The 22,930-nt window shown below is 39.0% G+C and overlaps 1 protein-coding gene across 3 annotated transcripts in view; it reads right to left on the bottom strand.

Annotated features, from left to right (window-relative positions):
• Positions 1-22,930, bottom strand: part of foxn3 (forkhead box N3) — a 71,796-nt gene that overhangs the window by 14,109 nt on the left and 34,757 nt on the right. For all 3 annotated transcript variants that reach the window (XM_056767128.1, XM_056767130.1, XM_056767129.1), the window contains exons 3-4: positions 20,151-20,287; positions 8,708-8,775 (exon numbers count right to left, since the gene is read on the bottom strand). In XM_056767128.1, the coding sequence (XP_056623106.1) occupies positions 8,708-8,775; positions 20,151-20,287 (205 nt within the window). The remainder of the gene's footprint in view (positions 1-8,707; positions 8,776-20,150; positions 20,288-22,930) is intronic.

The raw sequence follows: 22,930 nt of genomic DNA, 5'->3' as shown, positions 1-22,930 counted from the left end.
GAGACGCTGGATGTGTGGACCTCTGGGACACGCCCGTCTCGTAATGACCCTGTCTGTGTGTTGTCCTTCTAAAGCCAGCAGATAAGCCACGAGCGCCTGTGTTCTTTATGAGCCTCTAATGGCCTCCTCACGCATGAGTAGAGCTTAAAACAGTCCAGGGTGTTTGTTCTTTCCTTCCCCATTATCAACGCACACACACTGACAGACAAGCTGGTCAGTCCTTCCAGTGACATCATTAAAGAGATATATTCCAAGATTTAATGAAGATTATGAGTGAATGTCTGTTCTTTAAGAAATGCTTAAAGAGATGTTGTGCATGAATCATACAGACGGCTATTAAGGTTGCTTTAAACAATTTTTGAATCTTGACGCAAACAATCACCAGGTTTGGAAAAACATGCGAGTAATTAATTTTCGGGTGCGCTATCCCTTTAAGACCCAGCGTGCAGATGCCTATAATGCAATGCGTGGCAATAAAAGAGAGCTGTCAGCCACAGACATTCTGTTTTTTATTCGTGGGTCTGCTCTTGAAACGGGGCGGTGTGTTGATGTGAATGAATCATTGAGTGGCTCTTTAAGACATGAGGCTAAATTCTTTCTAAAGGATCTCTGGACCTCTTCCTTCCACTCACTTCCTTTAGCTTCCCCGGCCGGGGCTTGCCGTCGCCATGGCAACCGCTCACCGTTCGCATACTTGAGCGGTATATCAGGCAGCGACCGGGCTAAAACCGGAAGCAGTGCTCTGACCTCAGTCGTGGCTTTTAGACGCGTGTTTACATCAGCCAGTAATAGAAACCAGATGCATGGTGGCGACCATAAGCCTGGACTTCCCTCACACGGACTTTTAAAGTCAATTGCTGATAGCAGGTATTCATAATACGCAGCCCCTGACTTCACAGTGTATTTATAGAAGTTACTGTGAAGACAGAAATAACGGGCGTTCTTTATATAAAACAGCAGTAGGTTTTGACTCCCAAAGCTTCCTTAGCCAGGCAGAGCCACCGTACTGAGGTCAGCGGATCGTGTAGTTTACTGTGCGGCCGCCGTGTTCAAACACACTTCCCACTGACCTCACAGTGAAGTCACAGACCGGGTAGAGTTACGAGGTGAACGAGAGGGTGTACAGATAAGACCTTGAAGCCACGGAGGGTTTATTTGTTTTGCTTTTTCGGTAAAGAGAACATAAAACAAAGCAAGACATTTTTGAAGGGCATGTCAATGCATCTCCTAGCAGCTTGCAGCGTCACCCGTTTTATCTCCAATCGTGCGCGCGCAACAGCGGCAAAAATCGTTTCCGTCACACCTCTGTAGTGGAGCCGCCAAACCGGGCGTGATTGTTGAGTGTAGACAGCTTTACAATGGCAGCCTTCAATAAACTTTACACATTCCCCGGAGCAATTAGCATGAGCCATGCCACTTGACAATTTCAATTTGCTGGGAAAGACGCAACACCCACGAACCTCCGTCTGAGACGGGCGAGGAAACAATGCGAAGAACAGACGCTGTTCCGTCAGGCTCGGAGACGCTCGTCGGCTCCAAAACACCAAAGACTTTGTCCTGATTAATGCATCTTGGTATATTCTGTCTAGTCTTTTTTCTCAGTTTCATTCTCTTTTCCAAATGGGACGACTGAATCGATGAAGAAGAATGCGTTTGGAGCTGACAACCTAGACACAATTAGCAGCGCTTACTAAGGAAATCATCACTATTATTGTTACTCATAGTTAGTTTAGTAATTTTTCAAAACCCATATTCGACTAAGTAGCAAAATATAAGGGGATTATTGAGCTCTACATGTGGATATCTAGTTTACTTGATACGGAGCGCCTCTCACAACACCTTTTAAAGATTGTGTGCTGTTATCAGATTTGTGCTTTTTTCCTGCTGAACAATAATACGATCACATTTTCCAATAAAAGAGTGAACCAAACTATACCTAAGAAGTGGAATATCACAAAGATGCAAGATCTTTTGACCTTTGCTGACAGAAGACACCGTGATAACCCAAATACGCTAGAGCCATCAAAAAAGAACACCCTAGCAACTGCATAGCAACGCATCAGAGATATGACAGGGACTGTTAGAAACTGAATAGCAACAAACTGGTAACATGGCAGCAAGTGTTTTGCAGACCCCCATTTTTCGCACACCCATTACAAGTCTTTTATCTTTTAAATGATTTACGGATAAATATGAATTAACAGATTCTTTATGGTTTTAAGAGAAGTGGAAATGGCTTCTCTCTCTACAAGACCATCTCTCTCTGCCCAACCCAACCCACCGCCTTCCATCCTGTTTCTCTGTCACTTCATCTTATCATCTACACTAGCCTGACATAAATTGAGATTTTCTTTCATCTGAGTCATACAGACACAATGGTTTCTTCCCTCAGTAAACGAACAGTGAGTGGGAGATGCAGAAGATGAACAGTGGGATGGAATGATGGAGAGATACAGGCCGCAGGAAAAATCTAGTTAGCATGTCTATCATGGTGGGGGTCTGGCATATTACAGCAAATTCAATTGTGAAGGTCGGGAGGCAAAAGCTTACATTCTTCATATACTTTAGAGTGAAGTATGAAACCATGCTGAAAATACTTGTTCATTTCAAATAGGGCTGAATAATATATCAAAATTATCGAACCATCACAAATACGCATATCGCAATGGTTTGCAATAACTGAACGATTACAAAAATTTGGGTTGATGCAGATAGAAACTCTGTCTGATTTGTACGAAATGTTCAATAATCAGAAATAATGTGAAACGTGTGCTGGTTATGTAATTTATATTTTTTTAACATATTTAAATATAGTTTGAATTTATTTTAGAACCTTAAACCATTATTGTATTATTTGTATTATTGAATATCATATGTCGCATTATTTCACATTTTCTTTCAATATCGTGCATCCCTTCATTTTTTTATGGATGAGAAAAATAAAAAAAGTCTGAAAACTATTTGTAAGTTATAATATAGAATTATTAAAGTAAATTAATGAATTAAATTATTAATTTATGAATTATTGAACATCAAAATGAATGAACAATATGATAAAAAATGTATATTGCCAATTTTTAAATCACATCATCTCAAATCAGCTTGTAAAAACATGGATCATCATTGTGGAGTCCATGCCAGCTCAAGAAGGGAACACACCAAATATAAAATAAACTTAATAAAAAAATGAAATATTAAATTATTTTCACTCTTGGTCTCTGTATAGTATACATTCAGTGATATTATTTGGGCACCTTGCGTAATAATTGAATTAAAGCTGCATTGTTGGAAATGAGGTTTCCCCAAACAGGAGCTATAGGGTGGCATGACAGTCAGAGATGAATACATTTCAATGTGACTTCTTAGTCATTCGTGTGACTCATGTAGCTTCAAAGCAGCCCGCGTAGTGGAGAGAAAGACTTAAATGCTACAGTATGGAGAAATTACCTTCCACCCACCTAGACAATACAGGTAGTCATCGACTCATCGCCGTGACAACACACTGTTCTCTTCTTTCAGCACTTATCGCTTTATATCGCTCTTTTTTTTTAGCTCATCCAGAAACAGATGGTGAAAGCGCATCAGGAGTTTAAGCTGCTAAAAGCTAGCACCAAAATCAATCTGACCTCAGTTTGTGCTTCTGTACCTTTAAGACTAAAGGGATTGATATGTAAACGTGTCTGGTTACACTGCATGTAACTGTATGCGGGGTTGTGATGTTATCTTTAAAAGATGCAATTATCGATGACCCTAAAACGTTACAGTGACATGAAAGGCACAAACTGTACATTGACATGAACACAAGTTCACATGCTCTCCTACATATGCAGTAGACGTGGCTACATATTCGAAACACGACTACGTTTTGTCACGTCCATTTTGAACCCTTGTACAACAAAGAGGAGATAAAAGAGGAAACATGCGAGATAGCGAGAGAAGAGAAGGTAGGCAAGAGACAGTGTTCTCGCTGTAGCGCACAGTTCCAGGCGTTGAGAATAATAAGGTCTGAAAAGCATTACTGAAAGAGTTCCACAGCTTCGTCCAATCCTGACAGCCGTTCTTCTCGGCAAGCAAGCGACTTAGCCCTTGAATTTCAAACTGTTGAGGCTGGAAAGAAATACAGAGACGTATCGACTCTAATTCATCAGGATTTTGAAAACAAAAGTAGATTTTAAGTTACTGTCTTTATGATGAATGCAACTGGCTGATGGGAAAGCTTTTTTGCTCTCTTCAGAGACCAAACACTTATTTTTATATGAAATTTGTTAGAATTTTTTTTAAGTGCTATTTTAGACATAAGAAACAACTTTTATGAACAGTTCCGTGTGATACACTTGCTATTTACTGTCTCAAACACAACTCTCAGTACCTTTTGTTATTTGACTCGAAACTTGCAAACTTGGTCCCTGCATCACTTTTACATAATTCATAAACTATGTAATCTTAGCCTGTCATCTATTTTTCCAAATACTAACGTTAAAGGAAAAGTTCACCTCAAAATCAATATTGTGTTATTTTTTACTCACTCACGTGAAGATCAACATGTTTTCAGATGTCAGGGCGTCTTTGGAAAACAAATAAAGATATCTTAGGTGACATATGAGAGATTTCCAGGCCTTCTCATAGACATCAAGATCCGGAAAAGTACTCAAAACATTGTTAAATTGGTTCATCCGCTCATGCTCATAGTGGCTCGATTGGATTTTTTGAAGCGATGAGAATACTTTATGTGCAAAAAACAAATCAAATATTCTCAAACCGAATGCACATGCGTTGAAGTGCTCTCATGAACGCATGCCATATACTGAGAATATATCGATTAAAGTCCTTAGTTTATTTTGTTTTTCGCACATTAGTATTCATGTCGCTTCAAAAAATATATATTTTAATAGTACAACTATAACCATGTCTATGAGAAGGCCTTGAAACCTCTCGGATGTCACCTAAAATATCTTTATTTGTGTTCCTAAGATGCCGGGAGGTCGTAAAACATGTTGAATGTTATGTGGGTGAGTCAAGAAAAACACAATTTTGATTTTGAGGTGAACTTTTCCTTGAACTTTTTTTCGACTGTGGATGCAACTAAGGAATATGGCTGAATTTCTAATGCACATGTCACAATACATCAAGAGTCTATGTAGTCATATTGCCCTGGAAAGATGTTCTATAATAACCTAAAGGCTGCCATTGAGTCACATGGAGAAGTGCATTCTGGGTCACTGGGGCATCTACAAGCCTTCCTTCCTCCTGTCTTGTTACTGTCATGTCACATAAAAAACAAGGAACAAATTACAGGGACAGTTCACCATAAAAATATAATTTGGTTTCTTCATCCTCACATCTATGCCATTACTGTATTATTTTTATTTTCTTTGAAAAAATTTGAAAGAATATTTATGTGGTTCTTTTATCCATGTACATGTAATAAAACCTAAAGTTGAATTATAGGGATTTAAAACAACGAGCAGTAAATGATGCAATCCTTTTTATTTTAAGAGTTCTGTCCCATTATAAATATACTGCCAAAAAAAAGCATTTCAGCACGTACTCCTGAGCTATAATTACAATCGCTGGTCTTTGATATGCCTCATTTCACCAGTTCTTCAACAGAAGCGCAGTTTGTGTTCTACACAATTTCTAAACAAGGCACGGCTCTCTCCCGTGTTTGAACTTCAGAGGCGCTACTCAACATGAAGAGGCTGAGGAAAAGAGCAAAAGAGAGAAAGGAGGGGGGTTTATTTAGATCGTTTTTCATGAAGTGCCAAAAGGGCTTCCACAATCCCCAAATCAATCCCGACCAACTGGTTACTGTGCAAGAGGTGAGAGGTGCTTAGCAGCGATAAAGTGCATGAAAACAATGGAGGGAGGAGAGAGAGAGAGATCAGACGTAAAGCAGTGAAACTGAAAAGTTAAATCTCACTGGGAATCCCTCATTAAACAGTTATGAGAACGTCTTAGTCAACTTCACTCTTCCTTTGTGAGGTTCTGTGTTTGTCTTTTTTATTCGTCTTCAAACTCAGACTTTTTACAGTATAGACCACTTTGAAAGACGTAAACATTGCTGCACCTATGGTGGTCCAACGCTGGTCCAGAAGAACTTCCAATTTCAGTTATTTAACACTGCACAAACATTTGAACAAAATACAACCAACATAACATTTACAACTGAATAACAAAATAGATTTAACACCAGACGCAGGGCGGCTCGATGCAACTCAACATAACACAATAGAACGCAATAGTATGGTCTATATCTCACATGGCTGTGAAATGCTTTTATTTGTAATTCGCTGCAAAATCTTTGTTTTAGAGCAACTCATGAAAACTCATAAAAATTTCTATACATTTGAGGTCCTTTGTCAACAATAACGCCAAATGTTTTTTTGAAGAAGAACAATATAGGTGAAAGTTTCACATAAACCTCGGATACAGCCTCAAAGAATCTACAAATATCGCAGACATCTTCAAATCGTTCTTGAGTGTTGTTCCCAATGGCCTCCAACATCTTATCCTTTGCTCCACACCAGCGCAATAGCAAACAAACATAAAGCAATTCATTCTTTTGTTAGCAAAACAAAGCAGCAACGTCTGAGGAATTATCTCTTAAGTGGAGCCGGCTTGTACTCTTTCGTCTTTGTTAAACACGTTTCGCATCCATCTTCCTCTTAAAGCAGACTGTTTTACCCTAACAGCTTTTAAAACCTCCTATAAAATGATATGTTGCTAATTGATGCATCGATAGCTCCGCAGCAAACAGAAGAAAAGAATGGAAGAATGGATTTTTTGTTTATGCATGGCCAAGGGCGCAGTATATGCAAACTGTGATTGCGCGTTAGTGTGTGTCAGCACTTCTGAGCTCAGCAGATGTCCCTCCTACAAACGTGGCAGCCGTCGCAGGTGTATCGCTGTCGCCTCCCCACGCGTCAGATAATATCACAGCCACAAAAGAGTTTACAAAACATGTAGCTAACTGCCAATTACGCAGAGCAATCGCCGCCTGCACAGGCATCTCAATGCAGCGTTGGAAAGCTGACATTTTGTTTAAGAGGGCGGCATGACTAAACCAATCGGGTCTTTTTTCACGCGATTCATCTCGCACGAATCTGATACTCATTAATGCCCCTGAGGATTTCCGCAACTGAACACACAGCAGAATAATGATCAGGTCGTGCACAAATCAGGCAGACTGGGAGACACGGTCGCATTACTACGCCAGGCGTTGAATGTCTGCTAGGCGTCGGACCGCCTTGCGTCTCACACTCGCACCTCTGATGGAAAACATATTCATAATAACAGCTCTCGCACGGCTCATCCATTAGTGGGCTGCTTTAAATGCCAACAGGTTAATGAAATCTCTGATTACTGTGATTCGCACACATGAATCTAATCAAAAGAATACATATGGAAGGAATCAGGAACAAGCCGAGGAGAGATTTAAAAGAGGAAATTCAATCGTTTCAGGTCGAGCAATATCAGGGATTTTGAGCACGGTGGACCAAATGCTTTGAAACAAACCAGGCCATCAGTCAAAGTCCCTCACGTTTGGTAAGAATTAATTTCCAGTGGAGTAAAATTAAATATAGATCACATCTCAGGAGCACGGAGTAAGAATTCATTTTGATTTCTACAGGACCACTTCAAGTGCTAGTCAATAAGTCACCCGCATGTATGGTTGAGCCGCAAAAGCCACAGGTCTTAACCTTGATATAATTGTTAAGATTAGGACCGGAGCCATGTCTTAAAGAGACAGTTCACCCAAATATGAGCAATTTCATCATTTACTTTTTGTCATTTTAAACCTGTATGACTTTTATCATGACGTTCGCTTTCAACGTGCATGAATCGAAATGCGTACAGAAAGTGCACAACAACCAATCTAGTCTGGTGAGAGTGAAGAGGATAATAAGATTTTTCAGTGCAGCCGTTATAAAAAGCATGGAAACAAGCAAAAGGTCTAGTTTAGATCATAGATTCTCTCTAAAACGGTCTTTTGAAACAATAAGGTCTCGAAACAAAAGGTCTCAGGCAAGAAACAAGCCATTCACACACAACGTTTAGTGAATTGCGCAGAATCAATTGTCTCCTAATCATTTCTTTTTTTTAGGGGTACTTCAAACTTTTGTTTGTTCAACAACGGTAAATCAAGGCTAAACTAAACCGATCTAAAAAGGTTCTTACTTGGCTCTTGTAAACTGCAGGCTTTGATCGGCAAAAATTCAAGATTTTCCAACACTCTCTTTCCTCTTTTCTTCAACTGGGAACTCATGCTTGTTTCTGCACTTCAGACTATAGATGGAGCACATTATACATGTGAATATACCAGACGAGAATTGCACAATGGTCACAAACCCACAAATCTCTCTCTGAAAGAAAACTTCTTGAGAGACGAAACACGAAAAATCTAATTCCACTTTGAAAAGAAGTGAGGAAAAATCTGAAGCGGCTCTATTTAAACCACAGCAAACTAACAAAATAAACACCCACTCAGTTAATTCCTTTAGGAACTAGCCAGGTACATGGATATGAGGCTTTTGTTGAGAGAAAGGTTTGTTTAAAGAGAATGCAAATAAACCGAGAACCCTTCTTCTGGCAGCAGTGAAGCGGGTCAAAAAACAAAGAGGACTTGTCAGTGGAACCAAAAACACGTTTAGGACAAGAGAGATAAGAAACATCTCAGAATGAATACGGTAAGACACGTCACTCTTACCTTGTAGGAGGACTCCCTTGTTTTTCCTGTAAAAGGGACTTCCTGGCCATATGGGAGGTCCGGACATACTGAAAAAAAGAAGAAACAGTGGAAAGAATGTTAAAAAACAGATGAGGTACAATTGATATATTGATCATGTTCCCGCCAAACAGAGAGCAATGATAGTGATGGTTCACCCAAAAATAAAAATTATTTAATTATTTACTCCGTCCACAGAACACAAAAGAAGATATTTTTTAAGAATGTTGTAAACTGGCATCCATTCACTTTGAATTCACTTATGTATTGGTTATGTGTCCGTACAGTAGAAGTGAATGGCGGCCATTGCTGTTCGGTTACCAACTTTCTTCAAAATATCTTCTTCTGTGTTCTGCGTTAGAAGCAAAGCCACAGGTATTAAATGACAAAAAGAGAAAGAGAGAATGTCACGAGTCAAATCCAGTCCGACTCAAACCAAGCTAATTCAAATAAGGATTTACATGTAGGTTTGTATAGCAGCCAATCCCAGAATGCATTGCAACAAGCTAAATGCAGAAACAAACTCAAGGTGGTAAGAAAGATGCTCAATATAAACTTATATTTCATATTAAGTATAGAAAAAAACTGTGTAGTATTTACAAAATCAATATGCATGTGTGATATGCAAATTTATGCTTATTAGGACAACCTTTCAAAATAACTCTGTTGCGTGTGTGGAGCTGCTACTTATGTTCTGTTTTAAATTCGCTCGCTTTTGAGGTTCCATGAAAAGCAGACCGTGAGGCAGCAACTAAATTTTGCAACAAAGCTTTAATATCATGGCACTCAATATTCAATTTCATGGCAAAACTTTGCTAACTGGTACATTTGCATCTCACAAAGCGAAATCACGCAGGCAGTTCACACAAAACATTTGGTGACCAAGTAAATCTCACACAATGTTTAGATGTGACTATGCACCAACGTAGTCATTATATCCTTTTTGAAATTGGGTCCTGGCAGCTTTAATCATTACTTTCTCCCGGTGAGATGACAGGGCGGCTCAGGTGATTGTCTACTAAACTTCAGCACACAGCATCACAGCGGGAAGCCCTTCTGATGTATTACACACTCCTGATTGGTGGGACCTTTTCTTTTCCTTTTTTCTGCACAATTGAACTGAACAACCGGGAAAACCGTGTCAGCGGTCTGTGCCTTCACCCAGCAGCAAAATGAGACGATCACTTTTATTTATTTATATTACAGGTTTTGGAAAATCTCTGAAAAGGGATGCTTGACCACGTCTGCAGTGAATAGGAAATAATCTGCAGTGCCGGCTGTCAGAAATAGATTCAGACTGACTTCAGCTTTTCTCACATATGAAAGCTATCGATTTTTCCAGGTGATCATGGCGTCCCTTGGAGAGGGAGGTCAACAGGTCTTTAGAAGTGATAGACCGAAGATAGAAGTAAAGGTATGAGTAAGGGTCTGTGTACAAACTCGAGGGATTCTTAAAGGAATGCGAGGGACAACATGTCAGGGGGAAATAACAAAACCAACAGACTCAGACACCTGGATAACTTAGTCAAAAATGACTTCATCATTTACTCATCCTCATCTCATTCCAAACTTGAATGACCTGTTTTCTTGTGCAGAACACAAAAGAAGATATTTTGAAGAATGTTAATAACTAAACAACAGTGGTTTACATTAATTTCCAATGTATGGACACAAAACCACAGAGAAAATTCGTTAAGGTTAATTTGTGATCCACAGAAGAAAGAGTTAAATACAGATTTAAATTAAATAATAACGAATAAATGATGAAATTGTATTTTCGGGTGAACTATGCCCCTTTATCTTGGTCAATGTTGATTCATTGTTAATTCATTTTAGTTCATGATGCACAAAATATTGTTTGAGTATATGTAGAGGAACATAAATAAAAAATATGCATGCTTCAAAAGTATACATTTTAGTCAATGCAATTATTTAACAAACAAACGTTAACACAGACTGTCTTTTCATATTGTGTAACAGTTGTATTTAAAGAGTTTATTTCCACAAAAAAAAAACAGATTTCATAAAGAATTGAAATCATGTTTTTTATTATCCACTCATGTTTTTAATGTGTTTTATTGTGTTAGTTAGCTAGTGTTTTATATTATTTTATATGATTCGATCAAAACAAACTGTTTTTGGGTTGCACAATAAAAAAATATTTTAGAAAAAAAAGAGCAATTTGTTCTTAATGTAATATATATTAATATTACAATATTTATACAAATAAAAATGTGAAAGACGTGACTATACTGTATGTAAAATATCTAAAACACAATCCTGGGCAGATGTTGATCAAAATGACTATTCGATAATCCTGGAAAAAGAGTGTTTCCAATATTGTCAAAGTTCCCAAATCCACCCATAAATGCATGAATTTGCAGAAACTGCCTCTTTTCATATTTACTAATGCGACATTTTTCAATTAGCTACGATTTTGCCGGCTCCATGCTGTGCACATCTTTATCGCAGCTTATTTGTGACGGCACATTTTAATTTCTTTACCTCTTTGTTTGGATTTGCAAAGAATTCTCATTTGCATGGTCTTGCATTTAACACTTTCCACCGAGTTTACAAACATCTCTGACAGATCCTTTTCCAAAAAAGGTTTCAAAGGTTACAAAACCTTTCTTGTGTGTGTGTGTGTGGATTAACTGCTCAATTTCTGTCAATTATGTGTTTGCATAGGATTCCTCCCGTGTCTCTCTGTGCACACGGTGAGCTTCACAAATCTAATCAGGAGCAGTCTAATCTTCAATTTAGCCCTCGATCCACTCTATGCCTCCCTGTAGAATCAGTATGAGAAGACATTGGCTGTGTCATCTTCCCCTTCTTAATCTTCTTAGAGTATATTAACTAATTGAGAATTAGAACAAACAGAGGTGGCACAGGGCTTTGAGCACATTTGACTACATGCTGCATTTAAAAGCCCAAGCTCGCTGGGTTAACAGGGTTGGTTTTGGCTCCAGACCCCGACGAATGAGCGCTCTATGGTGCCGAGCGCCTCCGAGGGGGCCGCGTGCCAAGGCGAGTAAACAAACCAGTGCCACTTCACATTTGCTAATCTCCACTGGGCTGTCAGACTTCAGGTATCTGCCTTGACAATTGAGGATAATTTAGTGCGAGAAGTAACGGAGCTTCTCCATTTCTTTACGGATACATTAATTATAGTGTTTCGTCAGAACGTGTTTGATTTTTCCTCGCTCTTTTTTTTTCAGTTGAGAGTGATTAAAACATATCTCGGCGCAGCTCAGGCACAGCTTGAGATGAACATCTTCATTAGCATACTAGTCGCCTAGCAACCGAAACATCTCTAACTTTCAACTTTGAGAATTCTTCGCAAACCTCATACCTCAATAAAGTATGCAGTCGCTTCCTACACGTACATGAGCAGTCGGTCCTCGTTTGTTTATTCTTACATACAACAAAAGCATTATTTTATATGATGTGGGCTTCCAAGTCATAAACATAAGAGTTAACGTTATGCAGAAAAGTCCAACATTATAACCAAATTTAAGGGGATAGATTAGACCAAAATAAAATGTCCTTATTCAAAACCTGTATGACTTTTGCTTCTGTGACACAAAAAAAAAGATAATTTGAAGAATGCGTCTGGGGCGTTGTGTCTATACATTGGAAGTCAATTTGGTCCAATGCTGTCCGGCGACCGACATTCTTCAAAATATCTACTTTTGTGTTCTGCGGAAGAACTAAAGTCATTAGAATTTGGAAGGTCACGGTGGTAAGAAAATGATTCAAGAACTTAAAAATGACATTTTGGGATAAACTGCTCTATGACATACACAAAGAGAGACTGTTGGTTAAAATATGTAAGCGCAAGATCTCTAAGCATGCGATGTTATCTCTCCGTTCTGTTTCTCCTCCTTCCCTTCAGCAGTTCAGACAGTGTTTATACTCCTAACGCACATATGCTTTGTATCTGGTTGCAGCTACGGTATGTGTTGCCATGGACACGGCATGCCTCATAATGATAGACGACCCGGGTCTTTTTTTTTAATCAGCTGTAAGGAATACAGAAAAAAGAGAAGCTTTTACGATATTATGATATTTATGTGTTATTACGCGCTCTCCGCTCTCTGAACATAATAAAAAGAAATGAGATGTCCCTCTGCAATTATTTGGACCAGGGTTTCGCCAGTAAATTTTAACACGTTCAGAGAAGGAAACAATTAAACAGTCGCTGATGGAATTTTGAGTCCAGGACTCCGAAGACAGCCTTGTATACATAGTGGCTTTTGTTCTTGCGTAGTGGAATCAAAACACTGACCTCAGAGTGTCCCTTTTGTGTAAAGGCCACTAAGGATACGATAAAATAAATAAATTCAACCAAATCAAATTGTCACTTACTTTCCTACTTACACCAGCGGATCTCAAACCTTTTGACCGCAAGCCCCCATATTGCATCTGAAGGCTCCTCCAACTTACAATTTTAACTCAATAATATTTTAGAGCTTGGCATAACTATAAATATCATTATTTGTTATAAAGATAACCAAACTTATTGCTTATTTGAATGCTTGTTGCAAGGTTTTAAGTCATCTTGAGTCACCCTTTAAGGGTTCATTTACTCACCCTCGAGACTTTTAAAGGAACAGCTCACCCAAAAAAGAAAATTCTGTCATCATTTACTCGCCCTCAACTTCCAAATATGTCTAACATTATTTGTTGCGACGAACATAGAGAAAGATATTGGAAGAATGCTTGTAACCCAAAAGATCTTGGCCACTATTGACTACAATAGTAGGAAAAATTTCAATGGTAGCCAAAAGTGCCCCAGAAAGATTTGCTTTCAAACATTCTTCAAAATATCTTATTTTGTTTTCAACAAAACAAAGAGGTTCTCCTACTATGGTAGTCAATGGTGGCAAATATCTGGTCTCCAAATATGTTTCTCTGTGTTCATCAGAACAAAGAAATGTATACAGATTTGAGGGTGAGTAAATGATGACAGATCTTTCTTTTTTGGATGAGCTGTTCCTTTAAAAGTTTGTTCAGGTCTCCTAGTAGAAAATCATTTGCAATAAAGAAGGAAAGTGAAAAATCTAGTTAAAAGCAGATCTTTCAGAGCACCACATGGGTGTAGGGGGTTGCATCAGGGTAAAGGACCTGGAGCATCCACTACCTCCGCCTGTATCTGCATATTTCTTAAAGGACCCCAGCCAGCTCCCGCAGAACCTCTTTAAACCCTCTCTGCGCGACCGCGGCTGCTCCTTCAGCTCAACAGCTTTTAATCAAATGTTAACGCTGGGCGCGAGAGCCAAAACCAGTTTCTTCTGGGCTCCGGAGCATTTTCAGAAATGTTAACATCATCGAAGGAGGGCGTTCATTTGCCCTTGCCGGATCTTTGAATGTTCAACACACGTGCCACCGGCAGGAGTCTTGCTGGTTGTACACCCCATCTATTTTTAATCCTGCACGCTCTGCCCATTTGCTCTGTTAATGCAAATACCCGCACCTGTCGAGGAACAGCCTCCCGCTTCGTCTCGACCCGGCGTATTCATTTTAAAACAAAGCTTACCTGCATTCTCTTGATTCTATAATCTCATTTCGAAATCCTATCGGCCACTACATTTTCCTTTTAGCCCTACGATCACAATCCGCTTGAACTAATCTGACGTCTAATTGGTGCCAGCGTCCGTTCTCCCCCGTGTGTTACTTCTCGCCTTGAGGTTTTTAACTTTTGTTCATGTGAAGCGGTTCTCGCCGGGGCTTAAGGGTGACAATGGAGGCTTTCTCATGGCCAGAGAGCTACGAGCGCTGCGCACAATTACTGGAAGGAATTTCGGAGCAGAACGCCACAGACTTCCTGAACATTGTGAATTGCTTTACTTGGAAACATGATGCTGGGAGTCCCAACTCCAAGCTTCTTTACAATAAGCTCTTTGAGAAATGTATTTATTGCCTCATTTAAGTTGACCATAAATTCGCCTTATCTTGACTAGACTACTGTAGAAGTTAAAATTCAAAGAAAGTGTAGTTACAAGAGTGCAAAGTCAAAGAGATAAATCTGCACAAACCGGAAAATCATAGTTGGAGGGGAGTGATGGTGGAGTTTAGAAAAATATGGCTCGGGGAGCCACCAGATGGAATATTTTCCGTGGCCTCTCAACTAGCAAAAATGAGCTGCATGTTGACAAACTTCCAAAAGAAGAAAATACCAAAAAATAAATCTACACAGACTATTAAATTGACTGCCTGCACCTTCCAAAAACGTCACGATCTTTCACAACATTCTGTTTCGTTCTTTAGCGCACATGAAATACAGAAAAACCTCTTCAAGACATGTTCTTTTGTAATGTTCATTAGACTTGAAAAGCGAATATATTTCAGAACTTTATAGACGGTTTCATCTTAACTATATAAACAAACGTTACTGTGCATGCAAACTTCAGACTCCAACTTCCGGTAGACATTCACAAACAATGTCTGTAGATTATTTCTACTAACACTCAAAAGAAACCGTTATTTGGCTAAACTTGTCTCTTCAATATTTTGAATTTAGACTCCGACACCAAGCTCAATAGCTTTAAATACGACCGAACTGCAGGACCCATTAAACAAATTGTTTATTTAATAAAGTTATTATACAATGCCATTATAATATAAATTGATATGAACATGTAATACACAAAAACCGGAAGTTATGTGGGAGTCAGGCCTGATGTAACGGTCTACAAGTTGTAGCGCAAATCTGTAGTGCAGACCCATGCCAAGTTTCTGCCAGATATGAAAGCTCCATCATTTACACGGCAGCGGCCATTGGCGTGAGAGTGGAAAAGTGGGGAGCGATCTTGTCATTTAGTGTTACTGAGAAGATTGAAAGACAGGGAGCGTGCAGACGGGCATAGAGTCTAAAGAGATGGAGCGAGAGCAACTAAACAAAAACTAACACAATACCAGACGGAGGCTTTTCATGAGCTTGAATTTGTTTTCTTACTAATGCATTTTTGCCCTCCAGCTGAAATGATAACTATTAAACATGATAACTATGTCAGTCTCGGTGCGTGCGTTTCTTCCTTCTTTCTTTCTTTCTTCCTGGCCTCCTTTAGTCCACAGTCCCATTTAAAATTAATCTCCTAAAGCAACCAAACCTCCATGTGTCATCTCTAATAATTCACGCATCCCCGAATTTTTATGAAGACAGACAATAGCAGGTACAGAAATCCCAAAATAGGCTCCAAGCCATCTGCGGTTGCCATGGAGAAGTGCGCGTTTCCAGGGCGATGGTGTATTTCTCCAGCGCTAATGGCCTGTCCTTTTGCCAGGCAACAAATAGCCATGTGATGCAACTGCACCTGTCTCGGCTATGTGTTACCATGGAGGCTTTTCTGTTGCCGTGGCGACCATCACGCTAATAACCTCACAAGGGCAAACGCGTGCTGGTGAACATCGAGGCCCAGATGTTCCAGCTCGCTCGCTTTCTCAGACCCTTTTAGCATGTTAAGGAATGCATCTCTACCTGAGCTTGTGTTACTCGGTCTCTTAAAGGGGACATGTCAACTCCCGACTGCAACTATTATCTCTGTGCCAAAATCGAATGAGCTGCTTACAAGCAGAGCATCTTAAAGAGTGTAGGTGCTATTCTTATGCAAAGGTTGTTTCTAAAGGTTGAAATGGCCAAATTCAAAGACCGCCTCATCTTTATCCTACACGCAGTAGTCAATCCCAGAACGCATTACAATGAGCTCAGTAAAAAGGTTTTGTTTTACCCAAATATCAGTGTGTGTCATTAACACGAAATGAGTATTTTGTGAGTAATCTTAAATATCTTTCCTCTGGAATCTAAGAGATTACAATTTTTTCACTGGTTGGTCACTTAAGTAAAAAAAGTACAGGACCCTTTAAATTGTGTTCATGACAAAACATTTCATTTTCAGTTTCAGCCCTTTAAACCCTTTAATATATTAAAATAAAATCATATTTTGACTGGACCCTTTAAATTAAACTCCCACGTTCCCCTTTTCTTTTTTTTAAATGCCCATCTGCAGGTATCGCTGACATCATCCGAACCGACTAAGCAACATATGGATGGCGTTAACCAAAATAAATAAAAAAGTCCCGCCTCCTTCACTTCGCTTTTTTGTTTTAAGATTCCCTAACTCAATTTTACTAAAGAAGCAAAGATGAAAGAATGGCGTGATAAAAAATGAGCAAAAGGGACAAGAGTGTCAGTCTATGACTCAGCTGATTCGTGTGAACCTCAGAAATGCTATAAAAAGCTTCATTCTGCTTCCTGGGAACCGCAGTGGCCAGATAAACACTTTATTACATACTGCTACACGCAGATTCACCATCTGCTCAGAGAGAGGAAGCCAAGCTTGTGTGTGCCCAAAACTATCTGTGCTACCTTACACACACCAGTGTAGGAATCTGAAAAGCGGGGAAGGCACATTATAAACCTTATCAGCCTGTCTAAAATATATAAAGTGATGCGAAGTTTGGCCAACAGTCTAAACTGACTTTGCAGAAGGCCTGGTGAGCGGGCGCCAGCCACCGAAACACTACCGCCGTTTCAAAACTATTGTCAGTTTTCTGAATTGACTATTCATTGGTATGTGTTTAGGTAAAATGATTTTTGTTTAATTCTACTAAGTCAGCCAAATTTCAAATACTTTTTTTTAGAAAATTGCAAAAACTGGCGAAACAGGTCAAACTAACCGAAAAGATGCTCTATTTTTTCAGACCTCAAATACTGCAGAAAACAAGTTCATAACCCTAACCTACTATTTGTAGCCATATTTAGGAAAAGTGCAACAATTTTTTATGTGCAAACTTTACTTTTATCACTTAATTTTATTAATGTGTCTTATTATGATGTCAGTCTTTCAAATTCCTGTTGGATGACTATGTCACTCCTGAGGTTTGATTTGTTGAAATTCAACAGACACTCGACGGGAACGGCCACAATAGAAATGCTGATTTAAAGAAAATTTGGAAAGGTCTCTTTTTCCGCGGCTGTAAATAAAAAGATATACATATCTAAAGAATAAGTTAGAGGACAATTTCTCAGATCTTTGACATAGCCCTGTCTTACACTTAAAGCAAGCGTATGTTCTTCAAAGCACCACTATGGAGATGGTTTTCTGAAGAACTACAAACCTTAAGTTTCTTCTTTCTGAGGCATTTTAAGAGCATGTGTTATATACAGTACAGCACATAAAGCGTATACTGACAGGAGAATTTTGAGGTTGTTGTAGGCTGTTGTTTTGCAGAAGTGTAGGCTGAAGGGACGTTCCCTTGTGATCTCCATATCCCCCAGCGCCTCAGCGTCTTTGAACACCTGGTGCTAATGACCGTCCTAGTGCTGTTCCCACACATTATCAGTGAAACACAACTGACGACCACAATCTAACCATTCTTTCAAAACCACAAACCTAAGAATACAACAACAACAATTATTACACAGTTTCCCCTCAGCTCAGAGGAATATTTTAGCGCTCAAAATCATTCACATCTCAGAGTAAACCTTGAGAATAGAGATTTCGGTGATGTTTAATTTAAGTATTGATTTTGTAGCAGACGCTTCCTGTGAAATTCTTTAAATACATACAAAATACAAGAAGTATTGACATACAGTAAAAGCCCTTTGACATAATTGTTTGGAATTCTGACACATCTAATGAGCAATCTGTGACAGATAAAACCCCAATCTCTTTTGAAACGCCAAGCCAGACATATGTGATGACTAATATCAATACCATTCTCGCAAGACAAATCAGATAAGCAAACAAATGCTTCATTTGCTCTCTATTCAGTCAAATTGTACAATAAACAATTGAGATGCAAAGGACTAAATGGGCAGCATTTACTGCATATTTTAGTACTGTCCAGTATTCTGCATTCTGACTTTCTGCACGCATGCACTCTGGGAAGTTTTTTTATAGAAATGACCTTATTCAGCATCTGGCGAGCAGTGAGAATTTTAGCTCTGATGAGGCAGCAATGTGCTTGCAGCTTTTATTGCTGAAATGAGAAATGCAGGACGTTGTTTGAACAAGTCACATGACTAAACACGTCGACTGCAACGGAGTCAATTGTGAAATAAAATGATGAATGTTTCACACGCTGTCCATTTATTTGATACTATAGATGTCTTACAGCCAGGTCTGAAAATAGGGGGAACGCAGGGGGACGGCGTTCTTGCTTAAAATATAAAAGATTTCCATCTTTAATTCATAAGAATGCTCTGAACCCTTATTTGCGTCTACTATTTTACAGAAAGAGATTTAGTATTGTATATTAAAGAAAATATGTGACCCTGGATCACAAAACCAGTCTTAGGTAGCACGGGAACATTTTTAGTAAAAGACAAAAATATATTGTATGGGTCAAAATTATCGCTTTTTCTTTTTTGAAAAATATCATTAGGATATTGAGTAAAGATTATGTTGCATGAAGATATTTAGTACATTTCCTACCTTATATATATAAAAACTTTATTTGTGTGAGTGGATGGCCTGCCACAGCGCCTCTGATTAACAACTTCAAAGTTGATTTACTCAATATTTAGATTTTTTTACACTCTCAGATTACAGAGTTTTAAACTGTTGTATCTCAGTCAGATATTGTCCTATTCTAACAACTCATAAATCAATAGAAATCTTATTTATCAGCGTTCAGATTATGTAAAAATCTTTTCAAGATTCATAATAAAAAAATTTGCAATATCGACCCATAAGACTGGTTTTGTTGTCCAGGGTCACATATATGGTTTTTTTTCGCTTGTTTTAGACAAACTTTATTAATTCTAATTCTTTCTTTCATAAAACAACTAAATATCTTATGTCACTTTCCCTATTTGTTATAGAAAACAAGACAGCAATGCTTAGTAATTATTTTTTTGCAGTGTATGGTTTAAAAATATAGACATATAAATTCTCAACCACTGCTAATAGTACGAAACAAATCCCTACGAATACTCCCATTGCACAAAATAATACTCCAAAAAACTAAAGCGTTATTATTCCATATTGAATCGACTAAGCTTGGGCAACACCTGATCCCGCCCCCACTCCCGTACTAGAGCCGTCTGGTTTAATTCGATCTCTTTTAAAACATCCATCTCCATTTTCCCTTTCCGTCCACTGAGCTGGCTGCCCATTTGTTCCATATCCTTTGTTAAGGACGATATGCCGGTTCGGGTTTTACAGTAAAGCAATTATTCTGTCCTGCACAGTCGAGTGGCTGGGAGCGCGCAGACATGTTCACTGGATCAAATAAAATGGAGCTGTAAGGGAGTCGGCTGGAACCCAAGACCGGGTCTCGCTCCAACAGTTCTGCTCAGATCCCCACCGCCCGTGGGTTCCGCCGATAACCGATACAGCCGTGGACGAGCACACGACACAAAGGAGTGAGAGAGACATTTGGTCTAAGCATCTATGTGTCCAGCGGGCCGCTCGCCTACCTTTGATATGCCTGAGGAGAGGTGGGAGGTGTGGTGAACACTTGGGAATAAGGATGATAAGGGGTCTTCTTCAACGCTTGGATGAGATTCTGTCTGTACTCTGGGTCTATACACCACAGGGAGCCCTTCCCGATACTCTGTGGAGGAGAAAGAGAAACACAAACATGAGAGTCAGGACAGAGAAATCAGCTACATGTGTCAAGACACCAAAATAAAGACTAGAGATCTGAAGAAAAGCCTGTCAACGTTTTTTCTATAGGCAAACTGTATTCGAATGCCCCAAGATGCTGTCTTCGTAGTGTTCTTGTAGCTCATTAAGTGCACATCTGGGTTAGCAAAGGTCATGTGTTTGACTCTGAGAAAAACACATAATGATCAAATGTATCGTATGTAACCGAACGCATGTCGCTTTGGATAAATGTGTCGAATGCAGAATTGTAAATGTAGACGGCAAGGCTTAAAATAAGCGCTGCCACATTCATTCACCAAAACACTCAAGTACACTAGTGTCCTCCCCTGGACCCTTGAACCTCCCGATACCTTTTTCCCCATGACAGCCATTACTTTCCCTGTCATTCACACACAGACGGGATCATGCTGCTGAGAAATGTGAAGCTGTGTTCACATTGACAGTTACTGTACTGTTGGTCACTAACAGGCGTACCTACTCGACTACTGTATAACACACTATCAAGTGGCCTTAAACCGCCATCTCTCAATGAACACGACTCCCAGTCACTTTAAAACGCTTTGAGCGCGAACACCCCTTGAAATACCCATCATGCACGGCAAAGCACAATTTGTTCATTAAGTCAAATTGCCGGGTTAATGATTTATTCTGGCTGCAAGATAAGAGCAATTTTAGGCCGTTTAGCCCAGCGCGACAAGGGAGGAAATGAGGAGCCGACCACCTGCACCACCTTGAACCCCGGTAGAAAGTGAAAAATGAAATGGCAAAAACAGGGCAATAAATGCATCCAGCGCAGCGCTAGACAAAGTCAGCATTTTAAAACAGCGGGAGAGAACACTCGTGGGATATAAATTAGCTCTCCTGACAGATCTTGCTCTAAAAGCGAAGAAACAGCTAAATGTCACTTTGAAAGTGATGTCGGGAGAAAATTACTCCAGCTCATTAGTACAGACTACAATCAGTGTCATGTTAGCCAGGCCTATTTTTCAGCTCGAGTATTTCAATACTGTCAGAATTTCACGATCAGCAGAGCTGGGCTGAAAAGCACTGCGATAGAACAAAGCTAACATAATAACAAGTATACAGTAAGTCTTTGTTTCTGATCCACAAAGGTCACAGGTTAAACTCGCTGAAAAGACACATACAGTAATGATACACATATAGCTTGAATGCACTGTACGTCGCTTTGAATAAAAGCATCTGCCAAATGCATGTTGTTGCGTGTTGTTTTGTTAGCCAGACTGTGTGTTCTCATTGAATCAATAGTCATGACCTTCGGAAGACTGACAGTGTGTGAGCCCTCGGGTAATACACACTGAACTGTGTCACATATTCAAACTTTTCTAAACAAACAAACCGGTCTGCAGTGTTTGCTTTTCCAAGAGGGGGGTTTCATTTTTTTCCACGAAAACTCTTGAAATCCGTCTTCCCTGCTGACCTCCATTAATCACGTTGGGTTAATTGAGTGGTTTTTGAAGGGGGCAAAATATCATTAACAAAAAGCTGCTATGAGATGTTTTTCAGCGGGACTACTAGATTCCCCCTGACAAGGGCTAAGAAACGATAACGCACTCTATTGATTACTGCAAACCCCAGAGCGAGCGCTTGGCTCTTTACCCACAGCATTTGGCTTGGGTGGAAAGATTTGTACCAGCACAAGTCAAACAATTCAAACCCTTGGAGCGCTTCAGCAAATGAAATAAACAGCCCATTTATTGGACTCGCTATTTATTTATGTGTTGGATGTTTTAAAGCTTGACCGTAAACTCAGAGATATACAAGCAAACATAAAAGCATCTGTGCCTGTGCTGAAGTCAATTATTAAAAATGTTTATAAGGAGCTAAATTAACCCCTACGTCCTACATGAACCATCATATTAAGGTTATAAAAATATATCCTATAGAATATTATCATTTACAATCTCAAAATAGGCAAAATAAGCTATTAGTAAAAACATAAAAAAGGAAATATTTCAACTACATTGGCCATTAAAATAGCAAGAAATGCACAAAAATCCACATATGTTAAGTTACTACTTAATATAATATAATAATCAATTTTTTTCAAGACCGCTAATAAGAAGCTAATATACAATCTATATAACCAATTATTAATAAGTGCTAATAAAACAAATCTTATAAAACAAATCAAAATATGCTTGAAGCATACACTCTGTAAAAATAAGACAGAATACTCTATAAATCAATACGGAAATTTCCGTATTATTATTACAGTTGCTTTCCATATATTATACATTTTGCACTGCATTAAAATACATTTTAGCATTAACAGAAATGTCTGTTAAATAAATGGACAATGTACTTGTAATTTTCTGCCAGTACTTTATCCGTTTTTTACTGGATTTTTTTAAAAGTGTAAAGCACATTGAAACAGCAAGGCTATGGCATAATATTTTAAGGATAGAAAACCTTTTCGAAGCAAAGATTGCTATTTTCCTCTGAAAGCCCCGAATGCATTTATCCTTAGTGCAAACTGACATTCTCCACCTAATTAAGCTGTCAACTTTCCATCAGCATGTTCCAAAGTCACCTGGACCAACCGCAAAGATGAATCACACCGTGAAATTCA

This window comes from Triplophysa dalaica, chromosome 15 (assembly GCF_015846415.1).
Source record: "Triplophysa dalaica isolate WHDGS20190420 chromosome 15, ASM1584641v1, whole genome shotgun sequence".
In the NCBI taxonomy this organism is placed as follows: domain Eukaryota; kingdom Metazoa; phylum Chordata; class Actinopteri; order Cypriniformes; family Nemacheilidae; genus Triplophysa; species Triplophysa dalaica.
The sequence above is the reverse complement of the archived record's forward strand: the minus strand, read 5'-3'. Positions and strand labels throughout refer to the sequence as shown.